The sequence below is a fragment of the Hemicordylus capensis genome, chromosome 6 (assembly GCF_027244095.1).
Source record: "Hemicordylus capensis ecotype Gifberg chromosome 6, rHemCap1.1.pri, whole genome shotgun sequence".
Classification (NCBI taxonomy): domain Eukaryota; kingdom Metazoa; phylum Chordata; class Lepidosauria; order Squamata; family Cordylidae; genus Hemicordylus; species Hemicordylus capensis.
Genome location: NC_069662.1, coordinates 124,899,717 through 124,919,582, shown reverse-complemented (window position 1 = coordinate 124,919,582; position 19,866 = coordinate 124,899,717). Strand labels below are relative to the sequence as shown.

The following is a 19,866-nucleotide window of genomic DNA, read 5'->3' as shown; positions in this document are numbered from 1 at the left end:
CAGGAATTGTAAGATGTGGGCTGCCCATATGTTCCTGGGTAACAGCTGTAAGCATGTGTTAGAATCCCACAGAGGTGTAAGCCCCAAGGCCAGAAACCTTGAGGAGACTCACCTGAACCAGCATCACCAGCGTCCCGGCCATCACTACCAAACTCCAGAGGCTTTGGCATGGCTCTGTTCTTGGCCCCAGCCAGGCCCCAAACCTCCAAACACTGCCCAATTGGCCGCCACTGCTCAAAAAGCTGGGTTAAAACTATGGCCAGCAACACCCCCCCAACACACTCAAAACCAGCACTGAAGGAAATTCCCCAGCCACTGCCATCTTCTCACTGCTCCCAGAGCTCCAGTCGAAGGGCTGCCCAACACCTCCAATGCTGCTTGATCCACCTGTGGACATACCGCTGCCTTTGAAGGCCCCAGAGACCTGACACCGCCATGTCTGAGCCCTACGGATGGCTCACTCGGAGAGCTCTCTCCCTACACATCCGTCTCTGCTGCCTGAAAGAACGGACTGATGGGGAGAAGCGGAAGCGACCATTGCTGGCCAGAAGCTCCACCCCCTCCCAGCAAAGGAGCCAATGGGCTCCAGCCCCAGCCTTGTGAAGGGGGCTGTGGCAATGAGCCATGATGCCTGTTTAGGCAGTGAGCAGCTAGGTTCCAAATAAATAATAAAAGAAACCTGGGCATTTTCCAGCATTTTACATGCTGTTCAGTGATGGTTTGCTTTGGCTTGGCAGGATCATCTTGAAACCATAAATAAAGGGTGTTGTGCAAAGCCATCAGCAGGGGGTGCAGTCTTTTCTAGCTTACACGAGCCTCCTACAATCAAAAAATACCACTAGTTGTTGTTTTTTTACAACATTGTAGTACTGTAACACAAACATAAAACCCGAAAGAAGGCACCGCAAATGTGAATGGCACCTTGTTGACAGCACAGGGACTGCGATGTCAAAACACAGGCAGTACGGAAGCACACTTGGAGGACACATAGTGATACTGTTGTTGGGTGTAACTCGGAAAGTGCCCTGGTGGCTGTTGTTTGAACTGTTTCCAAGCAGTCTTCAAAGAGAGCCTCATATAATACTTTCCAGTAGCCTAATCTGGGGTCCAGTTAGGACAATAATTCTCACCCTGATCTCCCCCCGCCCCCCCAGAGCTAGTCTACCTGATTAAGAAGAGGGATGTACTAAGAGCACACCCATCCTGATGTCTGTCCCTGAGATGCTGACATCTGGTCAGCTGTTCTACATGCAAACTAAAGTCATTTAAACTAATATTTGGGATGCACATAGAGTGTTGTTTTGGATGATCCATGTCCCCCTCCCTGTGGTAAAGGAATGCGATGTGAGGACATCAGGGCATCCAGGAAAATTGTCAGGATGGGTGCACTCTCTGCATGCTCCCCCACCTCACTTATTGCATGGGCTGGTTCTAGGGGTATATATAGTTCAAACTGTCCCTTGGAGTTTTCTAGTGGGCCACATGGGTCATGGTGTTCTCAGTCTAAGAAGAGCATCAACTGATGGCATATGCTGCAAACCATTTGGGCCTCCAGTGACAATACTAGGGGGACCTTTCTCACGATCAGGGACTCAGGCGGGAGGGCGCATGGGGAAGAAGACTACAGAAGCTTACTTCTCCCTGCAGATGACTGGGTCTCAGTTTGCTGGGCATGCACATGATGAGCCCAATCTGCTGCTGCCCCAGGCAGCACAGAGTTACAGGGGCCAGGACACGTCATCCTGGCCACAGGAAATCCTACAATCCACCACACGGGTGCACAGTGCATTGTGGGTCTCCCCCCCCCCCCCCCGGTGACAGGCAGGTGCCCCTCAGTGTCTCAGCACTGGCTAAAAGCAGCCAGCACTGACACACAGTCAGTTAAACAGGGTTAAGGGAGCACTCGATTGTTTAACAGCCGGGCGTCACCAAGGTACCCCCAGGAGCCGCGTGGCTCCCAGTGGTTCTCATGAAAACAGCCTTGTCTATTAGCAGATCCAGAATGCAAAGTAGTGAAGCAACCCCATTCAAAACAGGTTGAGCACAACACATCCTATACAGATAACCACCTACCCACAGAACCGCCATCTTAGCTGGCCTGAGTTTCTGTTTGTTGCCCTTTCCCAGTTGGTTACTGATCCCAGACACCTTGCCCCCCACCCCATTAATGGAACTGCATAGCTATACAACCATCTGGGCTAAATATCCAAACAGGTGACCAACCCCACCCCCTCCAAAAAAAACCCCCAAAACCCCACCCAATCATCACAGCTTAACAGTAATCAAGTTGGTTGCATTGATTGCAAAAGCAGAGCCTATGGATCATTAACTTGATTTCTAAAAATACTTTATGACACGAGTAACTTTGCCTTTAGGCGCCGTAAGTCACTACTCATCTTTCAAGGCTTTGTTTGATCTTTTAACTACAAACAAACACTTTAATAAACTATTGCTAGAAGTACCAGAAAGCACGCCTGCCCCCCCCCCCCGCCCCGCATACACAAAGGACCAGTGAAGTCTCAGACTGATGTTCAGAACTTGAACTGTATTATGCAATAAATCTGACACATTCTGGAAGTGGTGTTCAGGGATGAGAGAGACAGTTTTGATGCATCGTGTTCTGATAGTAATTATGTAACAAGTGAATCTAGAAGACAAACAGATTTTTCCTGACAATCAAACCGAACCTACAGTCTATTTCTATTTCTGAGCATTAGTCCAATGTTTTGCTTCCCATTTATATGGGAATTGTTTATATTAAGTGCAGATTAAGTACTATTCTTCCTATCCTTGAGGCACAGTCAGGTATAAAGAACATGGCAAGCACAAGGCCAGCATCATCTGCCGGGGGGCACACAAATGGCCAAAGCTCCCCAAATTGCTACCTTAACATACTGAGGCTGTTCACACGAGCAGCCAGTTTCAGCAACCCTGCCTGGGTTGGGCTGCCCATGTGAAGCGCTGGGATAGGGGCCAATCCCAGCGCTGTCGGCCTGGTTAGCCCAATTTTTGGACCTGGCCTTTAGCCTGGGTTAGAGAGTGGAAGCGTACAGCCCAAGCACAAACAGAGCCAGTTACCAGGGTCACACTAGTCCCTGCTAAGTGGGCAAAGAGGCACCTTTTAAAGTAGTGATTCTTTTATATTTAGCAGGAGGAGAGCTACTGGTCCTATACAGCCTCCGCAGAGCATCCCTCCAGCAGCTATTGCTGTTGCCTATCTTATGTTTCTTTATAGACTGTAAGCCCTTTGGACACAGGGTTCCATCTTTTGTACCAAAAAAAAAAAATCTATGAAAACCACTTTGGAAACTTCTGTTGAAAAGCAGTATCTAAATAATAGTATATGCGAGTTGTGTCGGGTGCCTAGAGTACCCAACTGTGGGGGAGATCCACCAGTGCACAGTGTTCATTGTGCAGTGCATTGTGGGATATCTGGAGGGGAGAGCTGGTTTTGTGGTAGCAACTATGACTTATCCCCTTAGCTAAGCAGGGTCTGCCCTGGTTGCATATGAATGGGAGACTAGAATTGTGAGCACTGTAAGATATTCCCCTTAAGGCATGGAGCTACTCTGGGAACAGCATCTAGGTTCCAAGTTCCCACCCTGGCAGCTCCAATATAGGCCTGAGGGAGATTCCTGCTTGCAACCTTGGAGAAGCCGCTGCCAGTCTGTGAAGACAATACTGAGCTAGATAAACCAATGGTCTGACTCAGTATATGGGAGCTTCCTATGTTCCTATGAGATAGGGATGCATTTCCCCGGCCTCCAGAACTCCACACCGCCAGGTGCAGTATGGATTGTGTGGGGGCATGGGCCATCCCACACATGGACCTTGCTTGTCGGTGGATGGGGGGAAGGTAAGCAGGATCTTGCCTTCCCCCCGTGCCCTCCTCGCCTGCCAACAATGGCCATGTGCACAACCTTACTGTATTAAATAAGCAAACACTGCCTGCACAATTTGAACAGCCTCAGAAGTATTTTTCTGCCACGTTCTTCCAAGAATGGAGGCAACCATATCCCTGCTTTGATCAAGGGTTTTTCTCTTTCTCCTTCTAGGGGTTTCCCGTTATCCTGGAAAGACAGGATAACAAAGGACAAGGAGCTTCTGGCATGCCCACCTTTGCCGCCACACAGGCTCACTTGCAGAAATTGTGAGAGGCAGAGCAAGCTCCAAGCTCAGGCTCTTCCTTTTAGCAATTCCTGAACCTGCCTCTCACAGAGAATGATGAGCCATTGTCTTTCTTCCTCTTCCTGAGTATATGGGAGAAGGCTCTGAGATCAGGCAGTCTCACCTGTTCAGATGTTACTGCACCCACTTATCCCAGAGCTGCAATGAGGGAAATACCGTATGTTGATATTGGGGTGTGGCCCACTACAGATTTCTTATCCAAGCTCTTATAAGTTGGGAACCAACCCAGTGTCAAGACTTCGGCCTACTTGGTTCGTGGTGCACTGCTCTGAATTGGTTTCAACATACACTACTTCCCTCTTGTGCTTCAGGTGAGATTTTGACTTCCTTTTCTAAAACAAAATCATCTTCAGATCATTAAACACACACACATATCAGGTTATCCCTGTCTAATATCCTAGACTTTAGCCATCATTTAAGACATTCTTGCCAAGATCAAACCCTAGCTCCATTTGAAAATATATTCATGACTAGCTGTGCCAGAATGTAGAGTGCACTTTTGATGACTCATTCAATGTGTATCCCATTTATTCCTGTGGTTCCCAATCCAGTGATTATGCACCTTAATTTCCTTATCTGGATCTGACTAGTTCATCTGTAGTTGAAGCATACTTCATGGGGTAGTCCTATAACTTCATGCAAGTTTTTGTTGTTGCCTTCTGCTCGATTCCATTGGTTACATATTCTTGCCCATCTATAACAGTCCTTTTCTTGATATCACCCAGAGTTGTCTCCAGATTCAGACAACCACATTGTGAGTTATTTTCAGCCCATGGTTATCTCAGAAAGTATAGTGCAGGATCATATCCTGCTTTAGTATACTATAAGCTATTGCACTTACACATTTAATGAAAGCCAAATCATCAGTTTTCTACAGCACCAGACGCATACACATTTACTGCCACACACATATCTTGTCTTCTGCAACATTAGCAGTGCAAAAAAGGTCAGTTTTTGCTGGATTGTACATATATGCCACTACTCATGTGCAATGTCATACATACAAGGGAATGATGATCAGCACATGATATACAGTTTTGTGTGTGAAGCAGCCCCAAGATCTAGAAACATGATAGGATGTTTACATGAGCCCGTCATCCTTCCATCTAGGGGTGGAGACATGCACAAATCATTTTAAGTGTAGTGGGTTTTTTAAAATTTTATTTTACAGTCATAGAGGGTGTGATCAGTAAAAACCAGTCATAGGGGGTATGATCAGTTCTGTGGTAAAAACCAAGGAAATGTTCAAATTCCCTCTCCGAAACTGACTGCATTTTACTTTTAAAAAAATTAAAGGATTTATATTCCACCTTGCCTGAAAATACAAGCTGAAGCCAGTAGGGATGTACAGTACATGAAACGCGATTTGAAGGGCAATTCGTTACACGCACCCTGCATCTTTAAAACAAAGAGCAGGTACATACCCACTCCACGCCACGTGCTGAATTGGCAGCTCCTCTCAGCAATATTGACTCACCGGTGGTGCTCTCCCCCAGCTACCCCCACACGATGCTGGCATGCACATGGGCACCACACATGTGCAGAGGCCATGTGCGTGCCAGCATCATGTGGTGGCAGCTAGGGGAGAGCACCACTGGCACACAAAGATAGCTGGGAGGAGTGCTGCCAATTCAGGAAGTGGTGGTGAGTGGCAGGGAGCAGGTATGCACCTGCTCTCCTTCGTTTTAAAGGTACAGGGTGTGTGTAACAAATCGCCCTACGAATCGTGATTCGTGCACATCCCTACAAGACAGCTAACAGTAAGAGAAACAAACATAAATGAAAATAAATTAAAATGGACACTTCTAAAATTATGGTGATGAAGGGATCTGTTGTGTAATCCTTTATGTTTAGTTGATTAGAAGTCTGTCCCAGTGCAGATCCTGTAGAGAGTGTGGGGGGTGGAGTCAGAAAGAAAAGGGGGGAGGGAGAAAGGGAAAATCGAGTTGTTCCTGGAATAAAGTCTTAGTTAAATAAACATAAGATTACTTTGTATTTACAAGGGAAGCAGCTATAAAACAGGATTCCAATTGGACAGCAGTCATGATATCACCAACACTTTATTACCCGCTAATTCCTTGGGGGGGCGGGGGCGGAATTGTAAGATGAAACAAATGTACATAGATTTCGATGTGTGTGTTTAAGTACTGCTAAGAGGTGAACTAACACACAAGGACAGGGCTAACTCAGAGCTGAATGACCAATCCAGTGCTTGATACATTAGTGTGTACATTAGTCAACCAGTTGCAAAGCCACTATTGCAGTGAAGAACCTGTTGTGACTACCCAAGGAACAACAGAAATCCCTACAAGTTTTTACTCTCAGTTGAGCAAATGTAAACAAAAAGCAGTTTGAAATAACCTCAAAAGTACTTGTGTGAATTAATCCTCAACCTCCTTTATTCCTTGTATACAATTACTCTAGAGTACAACTGTGTATGTTTCGACCTCTAAAGCAGATCTGAAATTTATGGGAAACTCACTGGTTGGCCTTAGGCAAGTCACTTTCATTTCACTGTAGCCTCTCGAGCCAAGGAACTATGTAAAGGCAAAGTGTGCCATTGAGTGGGAGTTGACTCCTGGTGCCCACAGAGCCCTGTGGTTGTCTTTGGTAGAGTACAGGAGGAATTTGCCACTGCCATCTGCTATACAGTTTGAGATGATACCTTTCAGCAAATTCCTATATCACTGCTACCCAATATAGGTGTTTCCCATAGTACTGCTCTCAAATAAACCCTATGTAACATGGGAGCCCTATGTTTCAGGTACTGTAATAAACACACCACCAGCACCCAATTATCAGCTCCCTTTATCTCACTGCACAGTGAATTTGAGCACAAAATCATAAGCAGACTCTTGATGCTCAACTGTTTGATATGCTGTTCTGGTTACATCACTGGAAAGTATTTTTGGCTTTGCCCAAATCACACATTTTAGCAGTCTTTAATACAGAAATAAATAAAATCATTAGAAGTCCAAAACAACCATCTTTCAGAAATCAGCTGCCAGATTTATTAATCTACCTGGAAAAATGTGGAATAAAAACAGAACTTAAAATAAAACTCTTAAGGTACAGTCTCAAAAGGGTTAATCAAATTCCATAAAACAAACTTCTTGTATCACTTTTTTCCTGGGATTTCATTCAATGGTAAGTGAATTGTTTATTTTGTACAGTGAATCACTACCTTATACAGTATATATAATTTTTTTAAAAATATTAGACATTTGAATCAATTTTAGGCTTTTTAAAAAGCCCTCTCACCCCATTCACCTAATATACACCTGTTCCCAACAAGAAATGCTCCACACTGATACTAATGAACCAAAAGCAACTTTTCATTAAAGTGGATCACACACATTAGGGCTCTGTTTCAAGGGAAAGTACAGTTATTTGAATCTGGATTTTCCCCATGCTTTTCATTTTTTGTCTATAACCAGCAGTTTTCAATTTTTCTACCTTCAGAGAACACTTTCCACATTTACTTATGCATCAGAGAACCTCTGTATGTTGTACACAGGGTTCCAAGGTATGTTCTCAGGGGCAACTGTTCACAAAGAAGCTTTGGCCAGGCCCATGTGAAAAGAAGAACACTTGTGCCTGAGAACTGGAAGCCAATCACCAGAGGCAAGTGGTCTCTAGGAAAGTCCATTGGCTATTAGTGATTTCTCACTGAGGAACCTTGATAAGCTTCTAACCTCTATTCAACTAATAAGTTAAAAACAACCTTTAGGAGACTGAGAAGTGGCCTAAATTAATTAGGCAATTAAATCACTTATAAAAACTGCAGATGTCAAGCAACATTTCAACAGATGCATTCCCTTCTCTCTGACGCACAAGTGGGAATACCTCTTCTAAGATGATGCCTGCTGTATCACATGTGCATCATCTGAAAACAAAGTATGCTTCTTACTTCAGCATTTTTATCCATATGCAAATTTAATCAACTAAGACCTCTTTGAGTGACCAGTTTCTTAGCAGCCCCAAGGTTCCTTGGATCCAAGTTTGAAAACCATTGGCCTCCACAAATGCTGTTTTTATTTTATTAGCCAATTAGGCTTCAGTACTATACAAATTTACTTGGGAGAAAGTATCATTGAACTCAGTGGGCCTTACTTCTGAGTAAATGAATGGAATCGGGGTGAATGAATATTAGGTGTAATTGATTAGTGGTGGGAATAAAATGAAGGGCTTTCCACTGGGGCTTCTCTATGACTAGGATGTCCTGGATTTAGAGACATGCACCTATGCAGTTGTCTTGTGTTTCTAGGTGCAGCAGATGTATACCTAGTGTGCTCTGTAGTGGCTAACATTCGTTAATTTGAAATGAATTGCATAATAAATCATTTATAGCTCTACTGGTTTCCTGACTGACACTGAGTGCAAAGTAAATCACCACCTCAAGGCATCTTTGATATCATGTCATTTACAATGAAACATTATTTCTGCGACTAATGATTATGGACTCTGTTCCCACCCTCCTCTTTCCAGAGTTGTTAGCATCGGGAAAGAAATAGGAAAAACTGTTATGAAGTCACTTTTTAAAAAACAAAACATTCACTGGACAGCTCAAACCTCATTTCCATCCTTTTCAAACTAGGAAACCAATGTTTCAGAAAAGGTGTTCATAAATATTTAAAATGTTTTCTCTCTCTTAATTTTATATGTAGAATAAGGTGTGTGTCTTGTTTTCACATTACCCTTCTCAAAATTAAAAAATAAAAATGATTAAAAAAAAAATAAAACCCCTTTAAATTGTCTTCCAAACATATCTGATCACATTTACATTTAGTGTCCAAAACAAAGTTGATTGATAGCATCAGTGCCAGCACTACAACATCATATAGCAAATTCATTGTACTCTTTGACGGTTTGTATACATCTCTGCCTCACTGAAAGTTATAAAAGGTTCTGCAGAGTTCCTCTTAGCAAGCTGAAGCTTACTATTCATTTCTCAATGCACGTAAAAGCTGCTTATAGCACAGCTGTGACACAAGCTATTTTTTCTAAGCAATAAATGGTTCAAGTCATCTATTTTGTCCTGAAATGCTACCTGTAGTTACAGCATTGCTTATAAATGGGCATAGTAAATTCAGCAAAGAGAATATTACAGAAAAAAAGACAGCAGCAGAAGCATTAGCATTATCTAGTATGTATATATGTTATCAACATAACACAGCAGTAAAAGTTTTAAATGCATATTAATGGGTACCATGTCTAAAAATTACTAAAGTACCTATTTAGTGTATTGGATATTTTGCTCAAGGAGTGCCTGCTGTGGTCTAAACAGCATAATGAGATATGTGACTTAGTACAGTTAATTCCTATTGATTAAATAATTTATTTATGTATCAAAGAAAATGAAAGGATGCAATATATCTTCTTCTCCGTGATCACAATCCTGTATTTAATGTTGAGATGATATCCAGAATGGTTCAGCACATGTAATTATTATACTCAGACGGATCTTGAAAGGTCTAAGGAAGATCAGATGTGCTGTACTTGCATAGCAAGATGGCACCAGACATAAGAAGCTAAGCTATAACCCTGCAATTTGCAGTTTCAAGTTAGGAACTGTGTTCTTCAGTCAACAGTGAATGCCTTCCGTAATGGTCCATTAAAGGACACAGGGTAGCAAAGAGATATGCAGAAATCGAAACAATGACTGAGTGCAAAATAAAAAATAAAACTTGGCCTTCAAAAACAAAATAAAACAAGACCTGAAAGGTGCAGTGCTACTCCTAGCTTCTATCAGATCCGGCAACTTATATCACTGGTTGTCTTTCTAAAACTCAGAAAGCAGGTTAAATGTGGTCAAAAAAAGTGTCCATGGCAGAAAATTCCCAAAGATGGTATACAAATGGTTATCAGATCTAGAATTAACTGTACTATGGATATCCAGATAATGTGTACAATATCTTTAAGCCAATATGAAACAAAAACAGACATGATACAGCGTCATTGTACTTAAAACCTGTATGTTCCCTTCCCAATCTTGAGTGGGGGGAAAGATCCACCCTTTTCTTCCTGTTACACAGAATAAATCATTAGATTTCAATCTTCCCCTTCCAAATAAAGTGCACTGTCCATGGCAGACCATAGGAGTAATGCAACAGGAGAAGCCCCGTTATAGTACTATTTTATTATTTTTTAAAATTTTATTTATTTTTTTACAAAACCAACGGAAGGGGATTCAGCTTTCCTCCTGGTCTCATGAAAGAGGAGAAGCTCAGAGGAAAAGAGGGAGAGAGAGGGCTTCCTCAGTGTCACTGCAGTTAATACACATAGCCTTCATTATAAGGATGGGTGTTGCAGCAGCCTCCTTCTTGCATGTAGACCATGCTCTCATCAAAGTGGGAGAGGGGCACCGTGTCCTCCTCATTGATATGACGCTCCATGTCAGTCTTCAGCAAGGGGCGCTGGTTGTCCGGAAAAGCCATGGAGAAAAGGGCTTCAGGATCACAAACAAACTTGTAGACGTATCTCTCTCCAGCGACCTTAGGAGCGACATTAGAAAAGAGCAGAGAAGAAAGAGTTGTAAGAAGCAGAAGTGGAATCTCATGTCATTATCCACAAATGCATCAAAAAGAGTTGTTTGTGGAGATGTTGGTATTGAAAAGAGAATGTACACTTGAAGATCCTATGTGAACAGTTGGAAGATTAAGAAAAAGTCAATTGATTCCCACTCTTAAAAAGATCTCCCGACAATATTATGGCATCATTTTAGAACTGCTCCAAATTGTCTGAATTGAAAAATGGATGAAATCAGACCCCCTACTCAGACACTGTATGTGCGTTCAGTGTTTGTACATGTATACCATGTTTGTGTGTGAATAACTATATATGCATTTATTTTAAAAGTGAACCTTGAGTACAGCTGTACATGTGTTTGACATAACATGTGAATTGTACGTGTGTACAGATCTGTACATGTTTACACTGCACATGGATTATATTTGCACTTTAACATAATGAGCCCTTTCTCACGATCTATGAGAAGGGCTTGAAGGGGCAAGGGGAGGAAGCCTTGAAAAGCTTACCTTCCCTGCATATGATCCTCTCCTTGTTTTTGGGTGGGCGGATTGCCTGCCCACATGATTGCCGGCTTCTGCCAGCAGCAGGGAAGTTTGGGGGCCAGGAGGCCTCAGGAACTCCCCTAGTGCATCATGCAAGTGCATTATGATATGCAGTTATTATGGGGAGTATTTTGACACAGGGCAGAAGGCTGCTAGTGTGTGGGTGCTGCGCAGAGCCACGTGGCACTGACACACGATCCGTTAGCCCAGGCTAATGGCACGTTTGCGTCCTTAACCTGGGCTAATGGCTGGGGCTCCCTTGAGGGCTTGCCGCTGTGCCGCCGCATGGCTCCTGGCAGTTCTCACGGGCAGGCAAAACCGGGCTGAGCTTCCCTAGCCCAGTTTTGCCTGCACATGAGAACAGCCTCAATGAGTAAATAGGCCTCAGGTCTCTGCTATGCATGGGATTATCAGAGGCTTTTTCCGCAGCTAGACTACCACTGGTGGGGTTGTGGGAAGTCAAAGGTGACTGTTGAGAAGCAACCTTCTGTATAGTTATGCCAGTACTCTCCCCTGCCTGCCACTGCTGTAGCCTCAACGACATTTAGCTGCTCTGGGAGGGGGATTTTCTCCAGCCTTCTGCAGAAATATTTGTCACATGCTTCTATAATGCAGGAAGGGATAGGATTTATTGGATATGATGTTTGAGTCAGTTGGTGCTTTCCCTCTCTCTATGAATGGGTTTCAAGCATTGGATACAGTGGCTCAAGCCACCACTAAACAATCTGTGGCTTAAATAAATCTGCAAGTTCAGACAAGACACCTGTTCACTGGGCCACAACAGAGAGATGAGATTCCCTCCTTCACAATGACCATCTCATTCAAGATGGTGATAAAGATCCATGATGCTACACAAGCACTGTAGGGATGTTAATAAAGCAGAGAAGACTGATATGAATATTTAGAATAATGATCAATGAATTATTTTTTAATTTGCAACAAACTTCACTGTGGCTTTGGAGTATCCAAATATTTGGGATGGACTACAGGCTATGCAGGTGTGCGAAGTTACTATTATTTAGAATATGTAAATATACTGGTTTTCAACAACAAAGTTCTCAAAGTGGACTTACACAGCAAAAGGAAAGAGAAGATGGCTCCCTGGCCAAAACTGCCCAGAGACACATTGTAAACCACCCACAGATGCAAGTTTTGGGTGGTATAAAAATATGTAAAATTTAAAAATTAAAAGGACTCAATCTAAAAAGGTAATTTAATCAGATCAGTGACACATTCAGCTTCAAAAAATGATGGCTCTTCACATCACTGAACTAAAATATGCTATGCTGCCCTATGGTCTTTCCTGCCCTCTGCTGGGATATCTAGGTCTGCATCTCAGGAGCCAGATATCTACCCCCAGAGATCTTTCAACCTAGAAAGCAGCAGCATCTCTTTGATGGAAAGTTTGTTTGTTTGTTTTTAAACCCTTCTGCAATCTGATGTTGCATCATTTTCTAGAACTTAAGAAGTTTTTAATGTGCATTGAATTATCTTTTACTGTTCCCGTGATCTATTTTAGATTACACTGATCATGTGCAAAATAGCAACTTTCAAGACAGGTTCCAACACGTAAGAATTCTGAAGGCTCCTCCAGAGACAGAGAGAGAAAGCTGGAGGGGGCTTCAGATACACAGGCCCTCTTCCTTCATCCAGTGTTTTATGTTTATCTTGTTTCTCCTCAAGTGAAGTGTGCTGGTCTGAGTTCATTCTTTTAGAGGTTCAGAGTGGGAGGAGGTGGAGGAACTATGAGTTGCCAAGGTGTGAAAGATAAGCTTAGATGAAAACAGGATAAAGATGGCTGGTGGCTTTACAAACCTATCCAGCCTTCTCTGCTGTCTTGAAGGAGACTTACCGTTTTCTTAACAGTGACTGTAATATGTAGTCAGGATCTTAAACTCAATGTTCATTTTAAGCAGCTTTGAGCCAAGGCTGGCTTTAAAGAAGAGTAGCACATTTTTAATAAATAGATACAGTATAAGTATTCTGAATGAACATGTGTTGTTCTGTTCTGTGGAGTAATCTGTAGTTAAGCTTAGTTCTAGTGAGGAAGTAAGGAGTTGTGTATTCTGAAGTATTTTTTTAAAAGCCTCAGACAGATACTAAAAGTTTGCAGCCCTTGCCTGTATTGGTAACAAACCAGTCGGTACACTGAAATTTATTGCTGCATGTCCATGTTTATAGATTAACATGGAAGATTCCAGTGATATTTAATGCCGCATTAACTGCTCACCTTTTGCATGATTCCTTTCTCATAATAATAGCGAAGTGACCGGCTAAGTTTATCGTAGTTCATGGCTGGCCTGTTTTTCTGAATCCCCCAGCGACGTGCCACCTGTCACAGAGAGAGATTAGTGCTAATTTGTTAAAATGCACTTCACAAGCAGGCCTTATCTTCAGCTATATTTTTCAAAGGAAAAGGCAAGCTGGAGGTCAAATACATAAACAAACAGGCTTCTAATCCATATTTCTAGTGCTCTAGTATAGAAGCCGAAAACATGTTTGTGCGTGTGGGTACGGGGCATAAGCATGTGTGCATGCAGTTGAAAACACATGCTATGTAAACAGTGCCCCCACTTTGTGTTCTGGCTTTTTTTTTTTTTGGAAGATACATACAGAAACCTGTACTAAAGTTAGAGACTATTATATCCTGGTGTAATATTTTTAATTTTAGTACAGGTTTCTGTATGAGGCTGTTCACACACATGTGCAAAACTGGGTTAAGGGGGCCCAGCCTGGTTTTGCACATGTGCGTGAAGCTCTGGGGTTGGGCCAATTCCAGAGTGTACAGTTCACACCAAAACCCACCTAAATAGCCACCCTGTAAAATGAGATTAAGGGAGCAAGTGCTCCCTTACCCTAGTTTTTGGGATCATGTGGCACTCACGGGGAGCATGCCCAGCAACGCACTGCAGTCGTCTGCAGGGAAGGTAGCCTTCCCCGCAAACCGCCTTCTAGCCCTTCTCACGGACCGTGAAAAGAGGCTCTATGTGTCTCTTTAAAAAACAACAACAATAGAATCAAAAATAACAAACACTTTTGTTCCCTTTTAAGTAAATGTATGTTCAACTGGCATGTACACATGCTTACACACACACACACACACACACACACACACACACACACACACACACACTCACTCACTCACTCACACTCGTTTCCAGCATCTAGTTTGCCACCATTTTTATTATTAATGAAGACAGGGAAAATTGGCAGGTTGCTTACCTGTAGTTGTGATTCTTCAAGTGGTCTTCTGTGCATTCATACTGATGGACTTTCTGTGCCTGTGCAAAGTCTCACTGGGCACCTTCTAGAACTTTATCTCAGTCATTTTTTGGTACAAAGTAGGCCATCTGGCCCTGCCTTCTATTAGATACGGATCATGCCTTCTGCTTCGAATGACTGCCATAGCCAAGACAGATAATTAAACAAACAAGCAAAACTCTGCTGCTGCTGGGAGGAAGAGGGGGCCTGTGAATGCACAGAAGACTACTTGAAGAATCACATAAAGGTAAGCAACCCTGCCGTTCTTCTTCATGGTTTATGTGCTATTCACACTGATGGGAGCATAATAAACTGACCTTGTTGGATGGAGGGTGCAGAATGTCAGAAAGACAGAAGATTCAGAATTGCTTTTCTGAATACTGCATCTGATTAAGTTTAGTGTCTTACAAACAATGATGGTTAAACCCAAGTCTTGACTACATGAAGGAGAGCCAGCATCACAGACAAGGGTGTGAGTCAATGAGAGTTGATCACAAACAACTCTTCAGCTTGAAGACCAAAAGGAGCTAGCCATACAAAATAGTTGCTCTGTAGACAATTTTAAATATCCAAAAGGAGAGTATGGCTTTCAGTCTGCAACCCACTCCAAAGAAGATTATCCCAATGCCAAATCAGAAATTAAAGAGTCAGAAGAGTCAACATCTGAGTCAAAATCAGACTACCTCTCCAGAATTTCCTGGATAAACTATTTGGGAACCGAGCAATGCGGCAGTTATACAAAATCAGTTGGCTTCGAGAATGGAATGGCTGTTGAGGGCAATGGTATCAATGGCAGCCTTTTAGGTGGTACCAGTGATGGGAGCAATGCTTCTTCTTGATCCCAGGGAGATAAATGTTGCGGAGGGGCCAGACTGAGAAGCTCTCTCATGGAATGCAATGAGGAATAAGGGTCTCCTGAGATCTTTCCCAAAACCAAGAGCAAACCATGTCTGCTGGAGGGCAGTGCCAGAAAGTACAGTTCACACACAGACACAGACACGGAACGAGGTAAAGCTGTAGAAGATTCCTGAAGCAGGAGCCCCATCGATGTGAATTTCACAGAGACCCCAAAGAAGAGAAAACTGTTCAGAAAAACCTTTTGGGGAGAAAAGTGTTGCATTAGCAAAGATTTAAGGAGAAGAGCTAGGCAGCTTCACTGCGAAAGGGAGCTATTTAATGAATAAGGAGATGCACGGAAGCTTTGATGGCAAATTATGAAATGGGGTGAGGGATTCAAAAGCCAACTCTCCTAGCTCATAACTCCCAAGCCCATTATGAGCATAGTCTAAGCCCACTCTGAAGTAGTTTAGGTCCAGTTTGTAATGGGTTTGGTGCTTGCCTCATCCTTTTCCACCATCACAGCCATTTGTTTCCATTTCCTTTTCTGCTCAAAATTTCTTTGCAACTGTACTGGGGAGGACCAATTCCAGGGCTTCTGTTATGCTCAAGGACTCTAGCCATCAAAACCACCAAAAAACTATATTTTTCAGAGTTCTGACAGAATACTGCTGAGTATGCTCTCAATAATCCAATTTTTAATGGTTCAATTCCCCATGATATTGCCACTAAGTAAACGCTGAGAGAAGACAAAGAGGTGGTAGGAGGAGGACTCAAGGAGAAGAGCTAGGGGAGGTACTTGGGCTCTGCCATGTTGTCAGTGATGTCATCAGTCATGTAATGAAGCCTAAACCCAAGTAGTTTTGGAAATAAGATTTATTTTCAGATAAGGACAAGAATAATTCACTTTAGCAAATCCTATTCCAATTTGATATTGGGAGATTAGATGGAAACATATATGCAGGTGGGAAAGGGAAAATGAAGAAAGACGTCAGAGAAATTGAGAGTGTAGATATAGGCCAGTTTAAACATTAGGAGCTTTATATAGTGTGGGAGTTGCTACTACTACTTATATACTGCTTTTTACCAAAAGTTCTCAAGCAGTTTATATAGAAATATAAGTAAATAGGATGGGGCCCCTGTCCCCAAAGGGCTCATAATCTAAAAAGCACACCCGCAAATAGTAAAAATACAAACTATGAAAAATGTGATAGAGGGCAGAGGATATCCCCACAGCTGAACATCAAAAGGAATCTAGAGAGAAAGCTGAAAACCTAATTAGAAAGAATGGGTATGAATGGCCTGTTTCAAAGAGTTGGAAAAGAGCTAGACTGGACACATGTGGTCCCAAGGCATGGTCTAAGTTCACACCACTCAAAGAATATCAGAATGGGTTCAGATGTTTGAATGAGGTTGTAACCAAGGGCGAGGAAGAGTCTTTAAAATAAAGTCCTAGGATTCCAATGAAATATATAGGACCATTTTGGTATGAATAATTAATCTGCTAACTTTACTGAGAAAATACAGAAAGAAAAATATACCGCCTCTCCAAAACAATCAAATATCGTTCTTTAGTTAAGTATACGTAGTATTTCAAAGACAGTTTCAGTCTCTTACTGGGAACAGCCAGGCTCACCTCTTCTGGTTCAATGAGCTTGAATTCCATGCCTCGACCAGTCCATGCAATGAAGTGAGAGTTTGATGGATCATCAAGAAGGGCTACCAAGAACTGCCACAGTTGAAGGGAGCCCCGCCGCTGGTAGGTGGGCCCCTCACGGTAGATTCCTGGCTCCTGTTTGATATCACCTACACAAAATAGAATGTGTATTTATTTCAGGGAATTTGTACTCTCATCTTCAATAAAATATGCCACATATCTAATGGCCCAAAGGGGCAGGTTAGCTGTAGGCCAGACTGAGACATCTCAGAATTGGCATTTAATAAGAATCTTCTGCTAAACCAAACTGTATAAATATTGCCCTCATGTTTCATGAACTGCATTAATTGGCAGCTCACCACAGCCTTGGAGCCGGGGTATCTATCAGACTGCATTCGCCCATATGAGCATGCCAGGGCCTTCCGTTCAGCATCCCAGGCCCTGCTCATGGCCCCGCCGCTAACATAGATCTGACTGGTGTGGACTACAGACAGGGCCTTTTCGGTTGTGGCCCCTTGGCTTTAGAATGCCCTCCCAGAAGAGTTCTGCCATGCCCAGTCCCTTAGAGTTTTAAAGGAACGGTTGAAAACCCATCTTTTTAGAGAGGCATTTTAACATTTTAGCTGGAACTATATCTGGTGGGTTTTTAACCTTTAATATTAAAATTTAATAATAATATTACATTATTATAATATTAAATAATATTAAAAATTATAATATTAAATTTTAGTTTAAACTGAGATTTGTTTTTAGTTTGTTTCAGTTTTTATTGGTTTTATGTTGTTTTTATTGAGTTTGTTAGCCACCCCGAGCAGCAGTGTACTGGAGGGGCAGGGCATAAATATTTTAAATAAATAAATAAATAAATAAATAAATAAATAAATAAATAAATAAATAAATAAATCAGAAAGCTTCCAGACAGATTACACTTGCTGGTGTAGAATGTGGAGGAATGGAATAGTGAGGGACCCCTGCAGAACAGCTTCCAAAGGGTTTGTGTCTCAGGGTGCATTCTTGGAAGACTTGATGCAAGTGGGCACGGCACCGCATACTGCTTAAAAAGTGCCCAGAGCATCTTTATTGTCTTCTGTGGCTGAGTCGCTCATGGGCAGAGCTCCAGAGATTCCATCACCACCACTTCATGGGGGAATCAAATTTGTTTGACCAAATACTAAAGCACTCCAAAATATAGAATATACAGAGAATATATTCTAGCCTACAAAACTGGATGTGTCAGCATTCCCGACGCCCCCAACAGTCAAATATGCAAGATATGAATACAGGATACACAACAGCAATTAATAAACCACTATCAAGCTAGCCAAATATGGTTCTCCAGAAGACTGCTAAATCCAGACTCTCTTCATTGCTGTCTCACTTCTTTGTCCCAATCCATGCAAAACTAACTTTCAAACATTACACAAGACCTAATCCTGAAAAAGCATAACCCATTTTTATAGCAAGTTGGGCATTTGAAGGACTCCATTTGTATACAATGCTCTTCACAAACCCTCATTTGGAAATGCAATGTATGCTTTATATATCTCCAAAACTCTATTGACTGAAACGCCTTTAGCATGCAAATTCTTCTACGAGAAATTTGACAGAGTATTTGACTAGGACTTAAACAGCATGAACTTTATGTATGGGTATGCAAATCCTGCGGATAGACGAGTTCCTCTTTGGCATATTGGACTTGCATACAAGATAGGTTCATATTTAGCATGGTTTAGCTGTGCATTAGCAATTCTTCTGAAAAGCACTATATCAATTGCAAAAACTCTCAGCCAATCTAAAAATGTATCATAGGTTGTCCAAAAAGAAGAAGAAAGGGGGGGGGGGGAGCCAAAACTCAAATGCTTAACACAAGACAGTTTTTAAGATAATCTCACCCAGCAGCTCACAGAATTGTCAGCTGAAGAGCTCTGAAGTGAGCTTACATTTTTTTTCACCTGCTAATGATGCTTGATTTTCTAACAAAACCACATCTTACTTTATTTCCCACCTTGATGCAAGCAGAGGATCTTTACGGAAAACCCCCCCTAAAGTCCTATACATGTGGACCACGTTATCTGCGGATTCATGTATCCGCAGCTGAGAAAGAGACACCCAACCTCATCATATGCGGGGGCAGGGGGGGCATGCCAGCCTCACGTATCTGTGGGTCGGGTGGCTGGAAATGACCATGGAGATAATTTCCAGCTGCCATTTTCTTCAACGGAGCCACAGAATGGCTCCCATCCTTGTAAAAAAGGGGGGGCGCTGATTTCTGGGTGATTTAGGGGCACAGCATGACTCAAGGGGTGTAGCAGAGCAAGGTAAGAAGCTCCCCCCTGTGAAATATGGTTGATTTTCTGCCATTTTCTGCTGATTTTTGGCTGACCACAAACCTAATCCCGGAGATCCCATAGGAATGATAACCCAATATTCACCGTTTTCATATCCGTGGCTGCAGCCCAGAACAGAACCCCCACGAATATCAAAGTTCTCCTGTACTGTTGTACATATTTTTGCACTAAATCTGGACAGACAGGGATTGTCACAATAAAACATTAAGTCACATATACCTATCAATAATTATTGTGAGCCAAAGAGGTGAGTTTCCCAGACCATTGGAAACACCTACATCGGGCAGCAGTGATATAGGAAGATGCTGAAAGGCTCATACTGCGTGGGAGATGGCAATGGTATTGCAGCCTGCAAATGAGGTTTGAAGTTTTAACCCTTGCAGTGATGAACTTGTTTCAAACTTGGAAACCTGGCTGCAACTTTCTTTACTTTCCCTAGCTAGAGGTGATGGTGGACAGAGAAGAGAGCTGGTCTTGTGGTAGCAACCATGACTTGTCCCCT

General features: G+C 42.5%; 1 protein-coding gene across 7 annotated transcripts in view; it reads right to left on the bottom strand.

The window, feature by feature from the left end:
* Window positions 1-7,176: 7,176 nt before the first annotated feature.
* Window positions 7,177-19,866, bottom strand: part of ETV1 (ETS variant transcription factor 1) — a 110,319-nt gene continuing 97,629 nt past the window's right edge. For all 7 annotated transcript variants that reach the window (XM_053264746.1, XM_053264747.1, XM_053264748.1 and 4 more), the window contains 3 exons: window positions 16,996-17,165; window positions 13,492-13,593; window positions 7,177-10,682 (listed from right to left, as the gene is read on the bottom strand). In XM_053264746.1, the coding sequence (XP_053120721.1) occupies window positions 10,461-10,682; window positions 13,492-13,593; window positions 16,996-17,165 (494 nt within the window). In that variant the 3' untranslated portion in view covers window positions 7,177-10,460. The remainder of the gene's footprint in view (window positions 10,683-13,491; window positions 13,594-16,995; window positions 17,166-19,866) is intronic.